This window comes from Gallinula chloropus (assembly GCF_964237585.1).
Source record: "Gallinula chloropus genome assembly, chromosome: 4".
In the NCBI taxonomy this organism is placed as follows: Eukaryota; Metazoa; Chordata; class Aves; order Gruiformes; family Rallidae; genus Gallinula; species Gallinula chloropus.
In genome coordinates this window covers 38,420,465-38,442,420 of record NC_140088.1, presented here as the reverse complement: position 1 = coordinate 38,442,420, position 21,956 = coordinate 38,420,465, and the positions used below count along the sequence as shown (strand labels likewise).

Here is a 21,956-nt window from a genome sequence, read left to right as displayed (position 1 = left end):
TCACTTCCCTAGACCTACTGGCTACACTATTTCTGTCACAAGCCAGGATGACCTTGGCCTTCCTAGCCACCCAGGCACACTGCTGGCTCATGGTCAGTCAGCAGTCACCCAACACCTCCAGGTCCTTCTCTGCCTGACAGCTCTCCAGCCAGTCTCTCCCAAGCCTGTAGTGCTGCTCAGGGTTGTTATGTCCCATGTGCAGGACTCTGCACTCAGCGTTATTAAACCTCATCAGGTTGGTCTCATCCCACTGGTCCAGTCTGTTCAGAGCTCTTTGAAGAGCCTCCCTACCCTCAGGCAGAACAACACATCCTCCCAGCTTAGTGTCATTCAACACTTTCTCACAGTTTAAAGAATGATATCCTCTTTGTAACCAATTTCTTGCTCCCTCTTTTTAAAAGTCCCTTCTTTTTTCTCCTACAGCCAAGTCTCCTACACTCTAAGACCCTCCTCCAAGGAAGGGAGAGAGGTAAAGAATAGCCTTCTCTGGAGGCTTTTTTGCGTCTCCTGCTCATGCTGGTTGTACAGCAAGGAAGGGTCCTTCCTCCTTGTTCAGGTCAAAATACTGGCAAAAACAGCATAGGCAGGCCAGGCTGCAGCCAGATGGAGCTCTGCCTGCTGCCTCGCTGAAGAGGAAGTGGCTGAGGGGAAGCAGGAGCTTCTGATGTGTTTGTGGACTTCATTTAGTCTGACATCACTGCACAGGATAGGCACAGATGGTTCTCAGACGCTGGCTGACAGCAAGCCCGTGGATGTGTGCACACACAAACACGTAGGACCGGCACCCCAGACACAGCCTGCCAGGGTGGTGCTGGGCTCAGAGAAGTACTTTTGGTCTGTGAGAGATGGAGTCAAAGAACAACAGCACTTTGGGAGAAGGAACCCAGAAAGAACAGCAGCGGTAGGAAACAGTGGCAGAGGAGGAGATGGTGAACGCAAGCACACAGACTCACCTCGCTCAGAAGCTCGAGGACAATGTGACACTCACCCATGGTCTGGAAGTTGAGTGCCACCATCTGACAGCCGACGTTCCAGAACATCTGGGGCGAGTAATTGGAGGAGTCCATCCGCGTGCCTTTGGGGTAAATCCGGCTCATCTGTCGCTTGTTGTATCTACAGTTGCTCTATTGGAAACAAGTCTGGAGCGCTCCTTGTGGACCCTGGGGTTAGCTCACATATTCAGATTATGAAACTGTTTAAGATCTGCCACCAAACGCTCAGAGCCTTCCAGGCCCTGGCAACAACAGGCTCCTGTCCCACACCCTTTCCACTCAAGGCCAAGCAGCTGGCAGCTTTGGCATTCACCATGGCTGGATGCCTCCTCTCAAGAACCTGAGAACAGTCCCCAAGCCACCCATGTCCCACCTCTGCTGAAGAGGTTACCAGGTCCTGAAACCAAAAGCCCCAAGCTTCAGATTAGCTCTCATACACAATACAACCCCACTACATGGGAGGAGGGATGCCAAAAGGATACTCTACAAACTGCACAGGGAACTTGGTTAGTAGATCGTAAGCCTTCATCTCCGTGAAGGAAGAGATGACGTAACTCCGGTTCTTCTCTAGAAACAGGAGATAAGAAAGCATTTAGAAGAAAGGTATGCCCAGCCCTCCACCCTGTGTGAGAGGACTGATGGACCCAAGAAGCACTTGGCCTGACTACTCCCACTTCCTACTGGGCACTGCTTTCTATCAAGGGAATTTACCTTTCTCTGGTCCCTAGAAAAGCCACTCCATAGAAGGGAGACAACAGACAACAGTTGAGTACTACAGGACAGGAACATTGCGGAGTATAGCTGGGATGGGCTCCCAATGTTAAAACTGCAATAATTTGCCTATCTCTTCCTGGGTTTCAGTGACATTTAGAGAACAGTCCCTGCCTGGAGCTTTAGTTCCAAATGAATCCAAACATTCAGTGTCTTGCACAAAGTTCTTCATTTTGACAAGCTGCCCCTTCTTCACTCCCCTATCTGTTTCTTTTTCTTTCTTTCATCAATCAAACCAGCTCACTCAAAGCTAGACCCAGATGTGGGAAGTGTTTAGAGGAACCTATTGTATATAAAGAAATCGCATGCATTTGCAGTATTTCAGACGTTTCTCTGTCCAATCACCACAGAAGAGGAAGGCCAGTCATGTATGTTAAGAGAAGCTGGGCGCACTCCTGCCCACAGAAGCAGCAGAGCAAGCCCACAGAGGTGCTGTTTCTTTTCATCCTCACTCATACGACTGGGAACATAACCCTGTCTTCTCCTTACTAACCCCTTACTACAAGGAGGAGGGCAGAAAGGAAGTGTTTGAGACCATGCACATGCTGTGGGAAGAAGAGGATGCAACATTTGGGATCCCAAAAGGACCGGGTTTGACTTACGGGCAGAGACTTCAAAGGAGTCGAATTTGATGGGCTGTATGTAATTAACCAGGCTGGACATTTCCTCGTATGCTGTTACTTCCAAACCAGCAGTGCCCTGAGCAGAAAACACAACCCAAGAGAAGACAGATGAAGAGACCTTTCCTAGAGGTGAAACAAAACACTCCTGGGCTCTAAAATCAAAGGCCTCGGGTGGCTGCCTGCACCAGAGCACACCAGCTTCTTTGGCTTCCTGGTCCTACAGTGACACTGTGGGTCCTACAGTGACACTGTGGGTCCTACAGCGTAGTCAGGGTCACTTGGTTTCTAGGTGGCTTGGGAAAAACGGAAACTGTGGCACAGGGAGAGGTATCCTCAGCATGTGAGATGCCTGGGGCCTCTTTAACCTCTCAAAGCATGCAGTCTAGGACAAACCTGGGACGCTGTTTTCCTTCCTCTCTTAGTGATACTAGGGAGATGGAAATGGGAAATGTTTTGGGTTTTACTCAAGGGAAAGCTGATGTCCTCCTTCCCCCTTCAGCAGCAGCACTTCATGTTTCGGTAACAGCCTTTATCAGACTAAGGCTAAGCCTCTTCAAATACCCTCAAGGCAAACAATTATCTCCAAATCAAACCTCTTCTAGGCTTGCAACCTACTTTCTCTTCTTCGGTTTCTCCTGCTAGAGTCTTGTTGCATGGGGGAAGGAAAGCCCCGATTATTCCCCTCTGCACCCTGGGTTCATCTCTAGTCAATACGGTGAGGCCCCGGGGAAAAACGGAAGCCAGAGGAAAAAAAACACAGAAAAGGAACAGAAATAACAGTGACAGTACCTCGTCTGACTGCATCTTTTTAATTTCTTCTTCATCCAGGTTTCCAAGATGTTCATCCTCTTCCTCTGGTTCCTCTTCAGCCACATCACCTGCCCATACTAAGCACACACAGATGATGTCAGGAGTATGTATCAGGATGGAGACAAGACTCTGCAGATTGCTAGCAATGGAGAGCTCTGCAAAACTTCACCACCACATCATGCAGGAACAGCAGGTGGGAGAATCGTACACTTTAATCACCAAATCCAAACATGAACTAGCCCACCCTGGACCAGCACACTCAAGAGACCCAGTCATTGCTCCTGCAGGCTGCTCTCACCAAGAGTCACAATCACAATGCTGGTTTGCCCACCAAGGTCACACACATCTCTGGGAATAAATGTCCATTTTTAGGTGGTCCATAGTGGTGCTCACCTTCAACTGACTTCATGTGCTCCTCCCATGACAGGGGCTGAAAACCCACTGTTCTACCATAGGCTCCCTGAGTCCAAGAGGTGACAGCCTTGAGAGTGGAGGGAAGGAGGAGAGTGGGGCTGAAGGTTCTATAAACCTTCAAGAGCCTCATGGTGAAGAAGGCGGCCATGGTGAATTTGTGGTTATCAGAGAGCTACAAGCAGTGAAAAAGTATTCACCAAATCAACAGCCAGTGTGTATTGATGACTAACACACTATGCAGCTGTACGCCTCAGAGTAGGCAGAAGAGTTGACCGACGGGCAGGGCATAAGTTGATTGTTTCTTTTGGTTGGAAGGAACCATTTGAAAATACTCAGAAGACTGGATTTCTCTTTGAAACTTTCATCAGCTGCTTCTTGAGATAACTAAATTAATGACAAGTATTGGCTTGCCTCAAGCTAGTATTGGGTGATTTGGAAGGTGTCCAGTGGGCCAGACTTGCTCATCTAGCTATACTAGTCCCATTTTCTCTTCAGACATACCAGTATCTTCAACATCCATTGGCAGTGGCTGCTCGCTGATTTCTGGTTCCACATTCCTCCCTTTCTTCAGAGAGTTCTGTCTCTTCCCAGATACAGATTGTTTCTTTTTGTTCTTAATCAAGATTTTCCCTAAGAGATCCTTTGGACTTGGCAAAGGAACTCCTGGCTTCAGCTGCAACAGACAAACTTCATATTGAATTTTCATAACGAAGACAAAATTCACTCATCTCTCCTGCCCCTCCCAGTACCATTCTGTCCACTTACTGGTGCATGTGCACACCCCCTGTATGCTTTCATTTCTCCATCTGCCAGCATATTCTACTCTACATACATGAATTTTTGCTAAGACTTCACCTTCGGTTTCAGATCAGCATTTTGCACCTCTCAGCCTTCTCACATTCTGCAGATGCCACGCTCTTCCCAGCCACCCATCCTGCACCCCAGCTAAAAATAGACCTACATGTCCTGAAGCCATCTGCACACCTCTGGCTTTACAATACGCCTACTTCTCTCGTTATCCCAGAGCCTCAGCCCTAGATCAGCACTCAGGCCATATTTAAACACTCTGCCTGCAGCAGATTTGAAAAAGAAGATCCCAGAGTAGGTGGCTCAAGACACCTACAGTAGGTGGCTTCCCGGCCTACACGCCCTGTACAGGCAGAAACAGGCCTATTAGTCATTTAGCTAATCCCCTCTACCTGCTTCTTCTCACACAAACCCCTGTTTCTCCCTGTTGCCTGGACAAGGCCATGGGTCTGGACAGTGGGCACTGGGCAGTGCTTCCTTGCAGCTCTTCTTTTGATCTTGGGGTTTGAAAACAGATGCTTGGGCAGGGTGCTCAGCTCCCCGTTCTGCTCTCTATCCCAAGGAACTGTCCCATGCCTTGCAAAGCACAGGACCTGCCTGCTATTCACAAATCAGAGTCCTTTCACAGGGTAGCTGAAGTAGCAGCATGCACAGGGATTGCCAGAGATGTCACAGTGCCCACAGAAATACAGGCTTGGACATGTACTGTTGATGACTAGGGTCAAGCAGATTGGGAGTTCTGCTCAGCTACTCCTGAGGAGAAAGCTATGCATGTCACTGACCTGCCCACCTATGCCTGGAGGGAGTATTTCCAGGTTGGTGACAGGAATTCAGAAGCACTGGTAGGAAGAGCCTGGAATGCTGCTAAACCCTCATACTTGTTTCTTTCCAAAGCTGGCAGACAGATATGAAACAGTGGTGGGCACAAAAATGCATTTGCTCATCTTGCTACAACTGCTACAACTCAGTTACCTACAGCTCAAAGTCCAAAGTCATCTGAGTCACAGAGCACTAAGAGCACAGTCAGGGAAGCGCTTTGGAAAACCTCTGCGATAGGGGTGCCTTCCACCTGCTTACTACATGGCTTACCCCCTGAATCAGGATTATTTGTCCCCGGATTGTCCTCTCTCAGGTACAGCCCTTGTATCTGTTATGCCATCTCCTAGCACCAGGAGTGACCACTTGGGGTTAGGTTTTTTCTGAAAGACCAACCACTAGCCTCCTTCCTCAGCTTCCACTTACCGGGTATCTTTCCAGCGGCTCTGTCAGCAGCATATCTCCAAATATGGTCCGGCAATACTCAGCCATCTTCGCCTGCTGCTTGGGCCTAAGGACAATGAGATCAAGCAGAAGTGAACAGGAAGACAGATGCCCAAATCCTGAGCTAAGCATAAGCAAACATCTCGAGATTCATGTACTCTATCCAGAAAATCATCCCTTGCCTTCACTCAGATGCCTACACAGATCCTGATATCCCTTCCGAAGCCCTTCCAATTTGTTCTGGACCTGTGGTCCGGTCACCCTGCATCTTATGGCTCACCTTTCAGCCCTGACCCACTTCCAATCACTTCATAAATCTCAATCAGTGTTTTATTTCAGCTCAGAGCTCGCTGAAAACCCAGCAGCCCCTCCCTGTACAATTTCTGCTCTGGACAAGAGGGAAGATAATTTTCCTACATCCTCAGATACTTACGAGTCCACGTGGTTCTCAAAGGACAGGATGACAGGGTAGAGAGATGTTTTAAAAGCACTTTCTGCAATGGCATCAATGGCATCCTAAAGTAGAAGCAATGGGCAGAGAAAAGATCAGTGCCCATTCCTAAGAGGCACACAGCTGACCTCCCACAGAAGGGAGCCCCGAGTCGCAGATCTCCAAAGTGACCATTGTCAGAGGCTCCTCTTTAAAGTAACTGATCTCCCAGTAAGAAGGTGAGAAGTCTTGTCTTTTCCATATCCAGCCAAATCTCAGCTCCAGAGGACACAACATGCAGTTAAACTCAGGAGCTTGCATTAAAAAATCACAAAGATGAAGACATAAGAATATGAGGGTTTATTTCACTTCCACATAAAGGGATGTGAAAGCATCTACCCAGAGAGGCAAACCACTGCCACATGCACTTTGAACTGACAGAGAAAGGTGTATGCAGCTCCAGATTAAACTGTTTCAAACCTGATTTATACTTACTTACCCCTGAACCAGGCCAATTTTCTATTGTTTCACCTGCTTATAAAACCCCTCTGTCTAGCAGCAGAGAAAACAGGAATGTTCAGTAACCAGCAGTGCCAACGTTTCAAATGCAAATACCATGGAAACGTTCTCAGCATTAATGATGTAAGAAGAAATAATCATATCTTCCCCCAGCCCCTGTTAAACTGCCACAAACTTTCCCCTATTTTCTCTGCTGCTGCTGCTGCTGCTAATTGACACAATAAAGCAGTATCATTTGCTCCTTTGTGCTTACAGTCCCCTGATCCCCCAAGTCGTGGTTCAGCCACGATCTCAGCACTGAGGGAGGCTGACACCATGGACCACTTGGACTTTCTGTCACAGAAACTTGCTATGGTGCAGAGAAGGAGAAGCTACATCAAAAAAAAAAAAGGCTGCTAAAAGGATGCGAGCAATGGTGGAAACAGGAGAGAGGCGTGGAGGGAAAGATCTATGTATTATGTAAAACCAAAACCTGGGCACACGCTGCGTTAACAGGCTATAATTTCCTTGAGGAATAGTCACATGCTTTAGCAGAACTCTGCAATTACAGCAGCTACAGCTGTCATTATTTCTCCTATCAATAGTGAACCGCTGTGAAAAAATCAGCGGCAGTAAGACAGGATTTGGGAAATTACCCATGCTGAATATGGCAGCACGTCTGTTCCTAAGGGTTGGTCGTGGAGGAGTTTTTTTTCTCTGCATAAATATTTTATTAATAGTAAAGTATGGGAAGTGAGAGGGGAAGATAGAGAGTAAGAATAAACCCTTTAAAAAGAATATGAAATGCCTCTGCCTGTTGGCAGTGGCTGTGTAAGACAGTGCAGAAAAAATTCAGTGTGATGCACTGATTTTTAACCTGCAAGCTGTTTGTAACTTCTGTGGTTAAATGCCCTCAACTTCCAAGGGAGAAGCAGGCCTTGCACTGTGCTTTTGAAGGCTGGGGGCGCGAATCCTCAGGGAAGCCATCTGCCCAGCATGCTAGGGGGCCACTGCTCCACTGAATGCACTCCACAGTCGTGTAATTAGGAAGTAATTAAAACCTATTCCTCCAAAGCATCAGCATGTGAGGCTGTAAGCCCCAGAAACCTGCTGCACATCAGTTACAAGATAAACTCATTTTAACTGTTGCTTTTCTAAAAGCCATCTTGTTTCTCCAACATGCATCCATCCACAAATCTACCACCCTCATGCAGCTTTCTGCCCATGTTGCTGCCCAGCCCCGTGTATGCAGACACCTCAAGCATCTCTCCATAGCTGCCTCCATTTCCCTTATTCATTCAACCTTCACCCGGCTAACAACCCCTTTTGCAGGCCTCCCACTCCAAAACATACACAAACACCAACCTATTGCACATCCCTTCATCATTCATTCCACCTACACACTCATTCACTTGTCACGCTGCTATCCATCTTTTCTTCTCAAACAGCTCAGCCTCCTCAAACAGCCATTAGTCTAAAACCAAGCAAGGCAAAGCATGTGCAGAGAATTCCTTCCGTACCTTGAAGAGGATCTCAGTTGTCATGGTGAACCCGTGAGTGATGATGGGTTCCTCATCTGGAGGACGGCCCTTCCAGCAGTCCAGCTCCACACAGCGGCAGCCAGCCAGCAGCGTCTGGCGGTACATTTCAGGGGAGGAGATACCAGAGAACTGACCAGCTGGAGCAGAGCAGGAGGAGGCCTGACATTAGCTACTCACGTGGGACACTTTCTACATAGAGTTTAAGATTAAGGTGGTTTAGGTTACAGGGTGATATTTCTGCTTTAAGGGTGTTTAAGTGCCAAGCCCCCAAGGGAGCCTTACAGCCCTCTGCTCTCCAAACTTGAGGGTGGGTACATTTGCTTATCAGTTTATTCATCCCTCCCTGGCAGCAGTACACACATGCTGGAACAGAGACAGACTCTGGAATGGCCCATACCTGTCAAGTATGTGTTGTGTGATGAGTTGATGAAGTAGTGTGAGAGTGGCTGGGTCATGTCCTGGTACAATGCCAATTTGTCCAGTGCTATCACGTTGTTCTCTGGGCCGCAGAGAAACCAGACCATCCCCTCTGGAGACAACTGCCCTGCACGGAAAGCAAAGCTGTGACCAGTACCAGAATAAAATGGTTCTGGCACCTCCTTGCTGGTGCCTGGTGTCACAGGGGCTTGTGAGACCTTGGGACAGTCAGGGGAGCGGAAGATGCTATTTTCAAACCACCTCCTTCGCAAGACTTTTGGGCTGAAGGAGACTCACCTCTCTGGATGTTAATCCCGCTAGGTTCATACTTCTCTATCAGGCTCTGCACCTGCTCAGGTCTGGCTGGTGGGAAAAGGATGTCATTGAGGCGAGAGTCTCGCTGCTTCTTGTTGATAAATTTTGCCAGGTGCTCTGTGGTCATGTACGGCTTTGCTTTAAAATGGCTGAGGTGAGAGAAATACAGAGGAGCAGAGGTAAGGCCTGCGTATCACCCAGAAAACCTTCTCACAAATGAAGGACTGGTCCTTTTTTGGGTTAGCAATGGACATCTGCCTTCCTGGGCCCACAGACTTTGGTTTTGTTTACATTTCTTCCTGTAAATGATGCTTCTTGTTGTGGTCTTTCTTCTTCCTAACTCAATACTGTGAAGAAGAGGGAGCACAAAGTGTATTTTGAGGCTCTGACTAGACTTCTAAAGGATCCTGGATTTCAGAGCGCGCTGAACCACTTGCCTGAGGAAATCATGTCTATTCAGGAAGCTACATGTTTCACTACTTGGGGGAAAAAGCATCTTTGGCTATTTGTGAGGATCTGTGGTGCTCAGGCTGGCCTTGGCTGGGGCTAGTCAAAGTGGGAATCAACCCTCCTGATGGTGACAACTCAGGGTCCCTGCAGCACAATGAGGTCTCATCCTTTTTAGTCAGGCTGTCAGCAAAGGTGTAAAGTGCACCGGCACTGCTTTTGGACCTGGGTTCCTGTTGTTCTACGGCTTTAGACCAGACAAATCACACAGCACAAAATCCCCTTACCCCTCCTTTTAAGCCGTCTTTTGCCACTAGAGCTCAAGTTCTGTGCCGTGGTTTGAGGGAAACTTACTGTGAGGTAAATATCTCATCAATCTCAGGCCGGGGACACAGATTCATGAGGAACGTTTTATATACAGTCTCAGGGAAGTCCTCTGGATTGATGGCATCATTCTGAGAATGCAAGAGACGTGTCAGTACCACAGACCCGTGACAGCTCTGACCTCTCCATTAACACCCACAGTCCCACACGTATTTGGGAGGATGCAAGCAAGCACCCTGGCAAGGTGTTTAGGGAAGAGCAGATGGAGTGAAGCAGCACCACAATGCCCTGTTTGAGAATAGACAGTTAACTGCCCCTTGGCGCCTCTCGTGAGAAGGGATAAAGCTAAAGCATGACACGGTGGTGGGAGCTGTCAGGGGCCTGAATTGTACTCTGTGGGTTGGAAGAAGCACCAAGATTAACCATCAGCTCTGTTTCTTCAAAGAGCAGACAGTGAAACGGGTGGAAGGCAACATGCTGCCTCCTGCACCACATAGTGCAAGTGATGGAGTCACAAGCGTCACTGCAACACACGCAGCAAGAACCGATCCCAACAGGGCTGCAGTGAAGGCATGGCAGCTAGTAGTAAGGAAAAGGTTTCACAGCAAGTAAGAGTGGCTGGACTGATGGTCACGGCCATCACAGTCAGGGTAAGCAAAAAGACCATTCTCAAAGTAGCAAGAGCCTTTTCTACCTAGACAAACCCTTACCTTGCCCTTGGGAAGATGACAGGCGCTTAATGCCGCTTCCACCCTCTTTCTGTCTGCAGGAAACGTCTGAAAAATACTGACCAGGCAGGGAAAGAATCACCACAATGTAAGAGGAGTGACGACAGAATGCCTGGGTTTCGGGGGCTGGGAGCTGCTGCCAGAGCTCAAGACCCTCAAAATGCACAGCGAAGGGGACTGCTGAGAAGACTGTAAACATGAACCAGACGACAGATTGCATTTCTCCGAGGGTGTAGCTGATGTCTTGTAAGGTCTGTTAACCTACAGGGGATTTTCTAACTGCTGCCTTAATACACAAGGTCTGTATTTCTGCTGTGGACTCTGCCAGAGCCCTGTCACTGAACTACATCATCCTACCCTCAGAATGTGCCCTCTCTGCCCTTCCCAGAGGTGGTCTCTGTGCCAGGAGGTGCCACAAATTCCCTAGGACACTTCCCCCAACAAGACACTACCCCATGCTCAGCTGACATTAGCAAGGAATAGCACCACTGAGTGTTTGAGTGTTGTCAAGACAACACTCAAAAAAAAGCAAACAAACATTGTGCATATTTGATGCTTTGAAAGAATGCAAGTTTTCTGGAACTGAAAGAACACAAGTTCTCTGGAACCAACAGCTTTCTGTGAATTCAAGGAACAAACTCATTATGTGGGTAAAGAAGCTGGTTTCATCACATCACAGAATGTGTTGGGTTGGCAGGGGCTTTAAAGGCCATCTAGTCCAACTCCTTGCAGTGAGCAGGGACATCTTTAAATAGAGCAAGTCACTCAGAGCTTCATCCACCTGGACCTTAAATGTCTCCAGGGATGGGGCCTTCACCACCTCTCTGAGCAACCTAGGACAGTGTCTCACCACCCCCAGAGTGAAGAACTTCAGCCTCATGTCTCATCTAACCCTGCCCTGCTCTAGTTTAAACCCATCTCCCCTCATCCCCTTGCTCCCTGCCCTTACAAACAGCCTTGCCCAGCTTTCCTGTAGGTCTCTCAGGGACTGAAAGGGGCTTGGAGGTCTCCTCAGAGCCTTCCTTTCTCCAAGCTGAACCAACCAAACTCTCTCAGCCTGTTTCTGTAGGAGAGGTGCTCCAGCTCTCAGATCACCTTCGTGGCCTCCTCTGGACCGGCTCCAAGAGGCCCATGTCCTTCTTGTGCTGAGGGCTCCAGAGCTGGATGCAGCACTGTAGGGGGTCTCCCCAGAGCAGAGGGGAAGAATCACTTCTCCTGATCCGCTGGCCACACTTAATATCAATCCTACATGATGGAAGCATAAAAGTCTGCTGCCAGAGAAATCAAAGCTCATCTCCCCACAGGCAGCTGGGTACTGCTCTGCAGGGCAAGATTCACTCAGTCCAGTCTTCAGCTTCAAGCAGCCTCTTCGCAGTGCTGTGAACAGCAACAACAACTGAACCCTCTCTACTTTCAGAATACCCCAGTCAGCAGGAACAAGGTCTCCTCCACAGATAAATTTAGCTGTCAGCTCTACTAAGCTCCAGGCATCACAGGTGCTTACAGCCAAAATGGGGAACGAAAGGTGCCAAATGTGTCCGCAGGTGCAGAAGCATTCAGCGGGAGCTGCCACAGACTCATGCAAACTGGGAATGCACTGGCTCCCGAGCTGCCCTTTGCAAGGCAAAAACTGCAGCTTGCTTGTTAAGATTCAAAAGGGATTTAAATGTCTAAAGAGAGAGACAGATGCTCCCTGGAATTTCCAGAAGAATTCAGACATGGAGCTCTGAAAGCCTTAGGCATACCTGCACCCAGAGATACTGAGTATTTGTGTAAATCCAGGACTTGAGCCAGACTATTTAACGGTCTAATGCTTGACAGAGTAAAGCACTTCTACCCCTACGGAAGAAAGCCAGAGCAGGGTCTTGGAAAGAGGTGCAGCATGTACCAGGGTTTTTTTTCTGGCTTATTTCAGAAGATTAAGCTGGTTTCTCCTCGCAGTAATGCCACATGGCTTCCATTCTACAGATCAATTCCAAGTACTTTTCCCTAATGGGAGTTATTCATTAAAGACCTATACGGGTTTTTAAAGCCCACTGGTGAATGCACTGGTTTCTGACAGAATGAAATTCTGCTGGTTGGTGCTTTAGGAAACAAACAAGAAAAAAAGAATACATTTATTGTTGAATAACAATGAACCACCCTGAAGCCCGTTTAGCCAGTGCAGGCTTAATCTAGAATCGTTAGGCAATATAGCACACAGCAGGTGATTAGCGCTCACCTCATACGATGCTGTAATGTGGCACAGACCAAGGGGCAGAGTGGTCTCAAACTTCCCAGTGGAAACCCACAAGGGCACTACGCACAGGTCCTTTCTCTTAAACCGAGTGCTCATTTATGTGCCCAAAAGGAAACACCACAAGGCAGTGTTGTCGCTATGAGCTGAATCAACACGGAGGAGCCACAGCGTCAGCCATGGAGTAATTCTACTAGGGAAGACACTGAGTGGCACAAAATCGATCATGGGTTTATGGCATGCTGTGCAGGGGAGAAGTAACAGGCTGGTTTTTGCTTCAGCAAAGCAGCCTTGGCTTATTCCAATGGCAATCCTACCCTGCTGCCCAGAGCTGAGCCTGGGAACTGCCAAGTGTAACCCTCCACAGCTCTGTGCCTGAAGCAGCAGTAACTGCCCCTGAAGCAGCAGTAACTGCCCCAGAGGTCCATCTGCCAGTGCTGTCTCCCTCTCTCGTACATCCAGAGGAAAGGAAGCAGAGATACAGCAGCGAGAATGGCTGTAGCAGTGGCATGTGGTGGAGAAATGCAAGGCACCCCCACTTCAGGTTAGCAAGTAGAGTGAAGAGTTCTCCAGAGACAGAACTCCTCACGTGAAAGTCGAAATGAGTCCATTGCTTCATCATCCACCTTGCAGCTCAGGTTTGCAAGACAACCAGTGATCAGAACTTCACTGAAGTTGCTTTGTTTTGTCAATTATTTCTTGGCAACAGCCCAGACATGAAATCCATGGCTGTTTAAGGCAATTCCTTGCCACAAAAGGTCTCCTTTTCAGAGCCAAATGATGTCCCAGAGCCCTTGCTAGGATGAAGCCAGGTGCAGCAGAAGTCCTTTCATGGTCTGAATTCAGAGACAATGATCTCTACCTCTTAGGGACAGAAAGAACAGGCAGCTGAAGGCACTGGGCAACCATCCTCTTGCAAGCTGCTCTGCCTTTAGTCTGACTGAACACACAATAAACCAAATATCCATACTCACTTCCTGACAGGAATCTTTCCCTCCACGTTAAGCTGCAGCCTCAGTTTCACCAGGCTGTGGGAAAAAATAACCGCAGGATTATGAAAACATACCCGTACGATCTTAGAGGTCTGGGAATGAAGGAGAAAGAAAATGTGTGCAATTGGGAAAGCAATCTGAGTAAACTGGATCAGGGTGCTACAGACCTCAGGGAGAACCCACTCCTGTTTCTTGAGAAGGAAAGGAGATAGACAGGAGATAAAGGCATCCCATTATTTAGTGTTGCTCAGCAATCCCAGGTTGCTAACGGAACAGTATGACTGAGCCATGAAGAAGAGGCAGCACTTTATTGGGGTGACTGCGGTGGGAGACGTATTTGAGGCTCTGAAGTTCAGTAAGTCCGATACCACGTGTGTACGTGACTGGCTCGAGTGCTTCTGTGCCACCTGTCACCAACCGCCACCACTGTCCCTATGCTCTGGGGCTCCTCAGCTGACACAGGACTTGTTTTGGAGGCTGCCAAAGGACCTGGATGCTAAGCAGCCTTTTCTTTCAGTGCAGACAGAGAGGGCAGTGTGGGAATGTTTTGGGGAAGGCAGTCTGTCAGCAATCACTTACATCTTCTCTAGGAAGGTGTATCGAGAAGCGTTGTATGTGAGAGGGTTCCGAACGATGGCCATAATATCCTCAGCCCAGCTCTGGGAACAAACACACACAAGACAGAGGCAGCCAGGTATTATTGAACTGCACCTAGAGGCACACAGGACCAAATTCTGAAAGGGCACAGACCTGTCCTGAGACCCCTGGGCTACAAATACCAACATGTGCACCCTGGGCTTGGCTGTATCACCTTCCAACTGCCTAGACTACCGGGTGAAACCTCTCCACTGAGTCTTCACAGCTGTTTATCCACACAAAGCACCCGAAGGACAACAGTGACATCCTACATTTCTTCCACTGGTCCTTGTCCATGTAGGGCCACAATTCCAGAACTGTGGAGGCACCACACCTTACTGGAACATAGACCTGCTTGTTAGTAACTTTGCCAGTAACATTGCCAGCCCCCCAATGCCCCTATCCTTAGTGCTTCCAAGTGCTTCCTTGCCTTCAGGATCCAATACCTTGTGGACATTCTCCTTGCCGGACACAAAGTTATGGAAAGTGAGGTCCACCATGTCAGGGCCAGTTACAATAGTGAGAGCGTTAAGGGAATCCACACACAATATCTGTCGGACCTTCTGGTTCTGCAAAAGAAACAGAACAGATGGGGATGAAGGGAGAACAAAGCAAACCACACCTGAAAAAAACCAGGACCTGATCCAAACATTGACCCAAATCCACAGCAAGTTCTTCAAGGTTTGTTAATGTTCCTTAGCTTTTTTTATTTTTCATGCTTATTCTGGAGCCTGTGTTACCTGGATCCTCCATTGAACAAAATGCTGTGTGCAACACCACTGAACAAACATGCTGGTTTAGGCTGAAATAGAAGAGGTTGGAGACTGCTCTTACATGAATTCCATCTAAAAGCCCAGCCTGAGCCTGCAGACGAGCAAATGAGTATTTGGCCTGCTCATACCAGAGGTGCAGAACCAGGTCTTTGCAGCCATCCATTTGCCAAAACACACATAAGAGTCTTTTAGGTCAGTGTAAGGTCTTTTGCTGCAACTTCCCTCCACCACAAGGATGATGTTGTTTGGGACACAGCTCTATCAGCTTTAGACCCAGTTACTGGAGGAATGGTCTCTCTCCCTCCTTCCCAGTCATATTTTCTGCTAGTTCTTCAGCTGCTAGAAGTTCTTTTTTTTCCCCTAGCAATTGCAGTATCCTACAGCAATGGCTCACCAGAGATTTAAGTATACGGCTCATCCGATTAGTCACACTTGGGTTTCATCATCACATGAAAGTATTTATAGAATCCCTTTACATTATTTAGCATTTTCTGCGTTTCTACATAAGGCTTCACTAAGCCAAGGTATCCTGGAGCTGAACTGACAGTCATTTTTTATACTGAGAGCATACAATTCCCACATCCTGGAATAAAGCACAGCAACTCACCAGCTAAAGCGCAGGATAACTCCTTATCAAGAGGCGGGTGTCAGAGCACCGCTCACAGGATCACAAAATGACCAGGTTGGAAAAGACCTTTAAGGTCACTGAGTCCAACCGTTCCTGTCCTGTGCTAAACCATATCCCTGAGCACCTCATCTACCCATCTGTTAAACACACCCAGGGATGGTGACTCAGCCCCCTCCCTGGGTGGCCTGTTCCACATCCCTGCAACTCTTTCAGGGAAGAACTTCTCCCTAACATCTGATCTGACCCTGCCCTGGTGCAGCTTGAGCCCATTTCCCCTTGTCCCATCTCCTGTCCCCTGGCTGAAGAGACCATCGCCCACCTTTCTGCAGGTCAGTGTAGGTGGTGATAAGGTCTCCCCTCAGCCTCCTCTTCTCCAGGCTGAACACTCCCAGCTCCCTCAGCCAGTCCTCATAGGATTTGCTCTCCAGCCTCTTCCCCAGCCTGGCTGCCCTTCTCTGGACACACTCCAGGACCTCAGTGACCTTCTTGGAGTGAGGAGCCCAGAACTGGACCCAGCACTCAAGGTGTGGCCTCACCAATGGTGAGTCCAGGGGCACAATCACCTCCCCAGACCTATTGGCCACACTATTTCTGACACAAGCCAGGATGCCCTTGGCCTTCCTGGCCACCTGGGCACACTGCTGGCTCATGGTCAGTCAGCAGTCACCCAACACCCCCAGGTCCTTCTCTGCCTGACAGAACCCGAGGGGTTCCTTCAGAACCCAAAGGGCAACAATCATGATCAGGAATTGTCAGCCAAGCAGGTCGGATGCAGAAGTTAAACTGGAGCTGGATGCTGAGCTCTTGCTGTATGACAAACTTACAGTGAGATAGGGGCCGAGCTGCTGCATCCCAACATCACAAGCACCTGAACGCAGCAGGTACCGCTGCGACTTCAGCAAGAGTTTTTAGCAAAATAACATCACCATAGTGTCTGTTATAAACTTCAGGCTTGTACAGTCAGTCCCTGCAGTTCAGCCTATCTTTAGTGACTTGTTGGGCTGCTACTGATGGGACAACACCTGAATCTTTGCTAGTTGAGGCAAATTCCCCAACCTCACATTTCCCTGGACCTCAATTTAGCCAATCCAAGCAGAAACCCTTCTCTGTGGCCATCTGCTTGCATCCCACCATGATTCAAACAGAAGCAAATCCACGGCTGCCACAGAATTTTCTCTTTGCAGTTGCAGTGTAACAGCAGAAACTCTGCAACAGCTTGGCTTCAGGCGTTCTTATGCATCCACACCGTGTCACACACAGAGCTACATGTATATTTTATAAGGAACTCTGCAGGTTTTTTTTTCCCTATTGTATCTTCCTAAGATTCTGGACCATTTGCAATCTTAACACATCCACAGCAAACAGACACCTTCAGGAAAAGCAGGATGGACTGGATTACACCTTTGTATCACCCAGATGCCGTCTCTCACTTCATAAAAGCAGCTCTCCACAAGGATAACCTGGACACCTGCATAATCCAAGAGCATTTGGAAGGAAAGTGGGAGGAAGCAGTCACAAGACTTGCCACTCATAAGACTTTGTCTATTTTCTAATAGGGAATTTCTAGAATGCCTCATTTTTGCTTTGTGAGCAATTTTCCTTCACGGAAGTGAACAGCACCCCCACACCCTCACCTCCTCTCCATGCTCACAGCAAGTCCTGAGTGGAGCTTAACTTGTCATCACAAGCGGCAGAGCGTTAGGATTCGAACTTCAGCTTAACTCCATGTTGCAAACCCAGTGCCATTTGTTCGGCTTCCTTACCTCCGGCGCTGTGAATTATCAGCAGCTCAGACAATGGAGAACTTGCGGTTTGTGCTGAACTCATTTCCTGTACAACTCGTTACACACAGCCCTTCCCTCTCCGCAAGCGGCTCAGCTCTCCAGCAGCCGTTCCTGTTCGTGCTACGTCCGAACGCTGCAGCAAAGCTTCTGCCTTTATCTCGCTGCGGCCCGCTGGACTGACCTGACACACGTTTAGTAACAGCCTGTTATCTGATCACCCCCACAGAAGGAGAAGTTCACAGTTAGCCTTTGCCTTCACAGTGTATTTTTACACCGTCCTTTCATCGGGGTTAACGTATGACACATCCCAAACCTCCCAGTTAAGTTGACAGCTTCATTTTACGTGAAGCAAACGGCAGCGGGGAGAGGAAAAGATGATCTTGTTTGGGATCTAAATTGGGTCATATTTTCCCAGTGACTGATTTTTCTGCCTGGTCTTAAGCACGTTGCTCACTCGCTCGGTGCTGTCTGGTTTACATGGGGATTATCTCCCTCACAAGAGAAATTCAGGGATGTTGGTGCAATGCCAGAGATGCTGGGAGGGGACCAGGGGCTATGGCCATGAAGGCTGAACCTGGTGGCACATCTTGGCTCTTTCATAACCCAGCTCCTTTAGCTTCACTACGGAATTAATCAGCCCCACAACACAGGTGGCTGTAAAGGAAAAATAGGAATTGGTACGTGAAAAGCAGGACAAGCACATCAGACATGCAAATCAGAGGAAGGGAAACACGCTTAGCAAATCCACTCTCAATAACCACCAAACAAACACAAACCGACCCACTGGTTGGTTGAAATACAGATTCAGCTCCATTTCACTTCCCACCCTCCTGATTTCCCTAAATCCTCATGTGTACAAACCAGCTTCATAGTCCAGGAAAAAAGCAAATGCTCATGCAAATACAAAGAGCGAGGCGCAGTGCAAGAGGCCGAGAGACAGTCCTTGCTCCACGTGAAACAGGGAAGAGCCAGATGGGAGCCGGGAGCTGCTCATGCTCGCTGCACTCTGACCACTTCACATCCTCACAATGCTTATGGCATTACAAGACAGGACTTCTCTTTTGGGAGAAGGTCTTGTTTGGCTGCCAGAAGGGAAAGGCAGCACCAAGACTACATGAGCGCAGACTGTTCTGCTGGTAATGCTCACATCCTTGGCAGCAGCACTGCTCCAACATGGGATTCAGCAAGAAGACCCATCACTGTGAAGCAGGGACTGATCGCTGTGCAGCAGGGAGGGCTGTCCTGCCACCCCCCGCACCACACACACAAGACAAGACAGAAAAAAAAAACCCACACAGATGAAGCACTCTCAGCTCTCTTGTTGCTGCCTTATCTAAAGGAACCGGAAAATGCAGCAGCACAGAGATTCACATGGCACAAAATAACCCACGGCACCCTGGAATGGAGAAGGAACGAACTGCGAGGGAGCGATGCAGACTACGTTAACTTCCATCCCTGTGGTCTGAGGGCTCACGCTGGGGAAGGTGAAGAGCCAGAACAAGGGCCCAGCACAGCAAAAGGCCATTCCTCTAACGGGACTGTTTCCCTTGCTCAGCCCCTGCCCTGCTGTTTGTAAACCCTTTGCAAGCCACAGGCCTCGACCCACTTTTCTCTTGCACGCACGCACCTCAGTCTGTCTCCATATGGCTTCTTGTGCTCACTCTCTCATGTGGAGGCTTGAACATCAGACACGGGTTAGCTCCCCCCACACTCTCACCCATCACTGAATCCAGAGAGTCATGCTGGGACGGTGCCGCCTTCCCCAGCAGCGCAGCACAACGAGTGACCACCCACGATGTGTTTACAGCCCAGGGCTCAGCCCAGCTCCCCACACAATGCTCCGGGCAGCAGCAGTTCCAAAACACTTCTCATTCCTACTTTATCCTCTCAAAGCATGATGTAAGAAATACCTAGGCATCATTTTCTCCTTTGTACATGTGTCAGTTCAGAGTAACATCTGTGGGGTCAATAACAACAAAGTGATATGGAGGATAACGCCGGTTTATAGTCATGACAGTCAGAAAATACCACTTCTGGTTTTAGGAAAAACTGTGCTTGTTTCAAAGCCATCGCCTGCTGAAATGTCTAAACAATCCAAGATGAAGCCAACAGCACAGCAGTCTGGCCTCAAACATCGTGGGGTCTGGTCCTAACTGTTACCTTCTCTGCCAGCATTGGGGGGTATTGGTGCATCAGAACAGAACAGCCGTTGTTGTTGTTCCTTGTTATTCAAAGGAAAACACAGGATTGCATTGTAAATGACATCATGATCTGCTCTGGAACGCTACTGAACTACATTCAATAGCTTTTTATCTTGTCTCGTTTATGTTCAAAGTCCCTGCTAATTCTTATCTTTATTACTCATGAACACGCACTGAAGTTCATCCTGCCCTGTCTCTCAGAAATACATTTCCATGGAGAAACCCCACAGCAGAAGACCAAGCGGCTCTTGAAGAACATAAAGCACAGGGGGAGAGAAGGGAAAACCTGCAGAGGCATTACAGAGGTCACGGGAGGACTCGGGGCTGTGTGTGTGCCTCTATGCTAATATGCCAGGAGGCAAGGGCTGGGGAGGGGGCAGGAAGAGCAAGGAGAGGCTTTGCTTGGGGAGAACACAGCTGTCCCACACCCTCAGGCAGGTCCAGCTGCAGGAATCGTTTCCTTCTGGGGCAAACAGCAGTGGCCCTCCTCAACTGGAGGCGGCTCCCGTTGCAGCCAGCCCTTTGCAAGCTGTCCCACTTCCAGCACAGACACTGCGGTGCAGGGAAGGAGTGCCCCAGCCCCCCAACCTGCAGAGACAGTGCTGGGACCTGAGACAAAGCTGTCAAGAGAGTGCCTAGAGTGGCAAGGCTTTTCAGAAGTGGTTTCTGCGTGGGTGCTTTGGGGTTACTCTTCTTGCTGCGCAAATAGAGGTTACGAAGAAAAACCCGAAACCTCTCGCATAGCACCAGTGGGAAGGTGTTACCAGAAGCAGGTACCTGTCACATCCACAATACAACCACCCATTAGCACCGAGACTTGGTCATCGACACGGGTCTGAAAAGCTCAGGGCATCTTCCACCTGCACATACCTTGAGCCACAGCCCCGAAGCACACAGCACCTTGCTGAGGAAAGCCATAGCACGGGCACATTCCTTCCACGCAAACGCCATCAGTCACCACCCAATATGAACACCAGACCCTGAGCTTTGCTATGGCATCCCTTGCAAGAAATGGGAGGGGGAAGAATGCTTATTTTGTTATTGGCACATATAGAAGAGCCAAAGCTCTTCTGAGAGCTGTCTTCTCATCCTCTTTGTCTTATACATCATCCCTTAACCGTTTACCCTCTTCTTCTAGCCCATGATATGAATATCCATTTGTGCTAACTCCAGCAGTTACGTCCCATAACCATTCCAAGCCCTTGATCTATAACAGGGACACCATCTTTTTCATCCTCCTGCTCCAACAGATCTTGGTTTGCTTTGGCACACCTGTTTCTCTTTTTACACCTTTCTGTAACACCCCAGCAGCAGCTGCCCTATCTGGAGGGTGCGGTGATTCACCTTAAGAAATTATGGCTGCTTTCTTCACTCCTCTGGGCAAGTTCTGCTCTCAGGAAAGCCGACTGAGTACAGAGATGAGGGCTTTAAGCACACCCTGCAGAAGCATTGGGAATAGCACAGCCATGTGTAAACAGGGAGCTCCCAGGATGGCACCGCACATCTCTCCCACTGCTTTGGGTTGATGGCTGCCTCGGTGCCCACACAAGGCCTCCCATCACCCCCTGAGGGAAAGGTGGAGAAGAAGCCAGATACATGTTGTCATAGAAACACCAGAAAAATCCCTAAAATAAAAAGGAGGCTTATTTTTACTGGGTCTCTGAAGTGCAGAACTCCAAAAGCACTTGGTATTTTCACAGCAGAGGTTGTCAGCAAACACATCACTTGTGCTTGTTGAGAATACTTAATAAATTACTTTGGCCCTTGCCCTTTGTTTGTTTTTTTTTTGTAAAAAATGAGCCGCAGCCAGTTCCCAGGGCTGTAAAAGCCTGTCACTGGCCTACTACAACAGCCAGAATATGACAGCTACACCAGGTCACACCACAGATCCATCCAGATGCCTGGGGAAAGAATAGGGCAAACACAATCATGCTTCCCTGACACGTTTCTGCAGCTTCCAGTAACTTAAGATTAAGCAACTTCCTAAACCAGAGGCGTTATCTTACGTTTAATAACCCTGGGAGGGCATTTCCTCCTTGTCCTGACTTACAACTTGCACACGTTTTCGCTTCTCGGGCAGGAAGGCACCGCACAGTGCCGCAGCGGGTAAGGCGGCGACTCCTGCTCGAGCCCAACCTGCCTTTGGAAAACTCCACTCCATGTGTAGTTCTCCCACTGGAAGAAACGCTGAGCAACTGCCTCGTGCTCACTTTCTCCATTCACAGAATCACAGAATCATAGGGGTTGGAAAGGCTCCTCAAGAGATCATCAAGTCCAACCCCCCTGCCAAAGCAGGTTCCCTAGGACAGGTTCCCTAGGTCAGTGTCCA

At 48.7% G+C, this 21,956-nt stretch overlaps 1 protein-coding gene across 1 annotated transcript in view; it reads right to left on the bottom strand.

The window, feature by feature from the left end:
* PLCB2 (phospholipase C beta 2) overlaps window positions 1-21,956 on the bottom strand; it is a gene marked incomplete at its 5' end in the record, with an annotated part of 47,813 nt that overhangs the window by 16,886 nt on the left and 8,971 nt on the right. Inside the window, 15 exons of the mRNA XM_084262657.1 lie at window positions 989-1,113; window positions 1,475-1,559; window positions 2,366-2,462; window positions 3,176-3,273; window positions 4,112-4,283; window positions 5,660-5,744; window positions 6,111-6,193; window positions 8,126-8,283; window positions 8,544-8,690; window positions 8,861-9,027; window positions 9,680-9,780; window positions 10,360-10,435; window positions 13,588-13,641; window positions 14,185-14,264; window positions 14,688-14,810. Coding sequence (XP_084118783.1) covers window positions 989-1,113; window positions 1,475-1,559; window positions 2,366-2,462; window positions 3,176-3,273; window positions 4,112-4,283; window positions 5,660-5,744; window positions 6,111-6,193; window positions 8,126-8,283; window positions 8,544-8,690; window positions 8,861-9,027; window positions 9,680-9,780; window positions 10,360-10,435; window positions 13,588-13,641; window positions 14,185-14,264; window positions 14,688-14,810 — 1,651 coding nt within the window. The remainder of the gene's footprint in view (window positions 1-988; window positions 1,114-1,474; window positions 1,560-2,365; window positions 2,463-3,175; window positions 3,274-4,111; window positions 4,284-5,659; window positions 5,745-6,110; window positions 6,194-8,125; window positions 8,284-8,543; window positions 8,691-8,860; window positions 9,028-9,679; window positions 9,781-10,359; window positions 10,436-13,587; window positions 13,642-14,184; window positions 14,265-14,687; window positions 14,811-21,956) is intronic.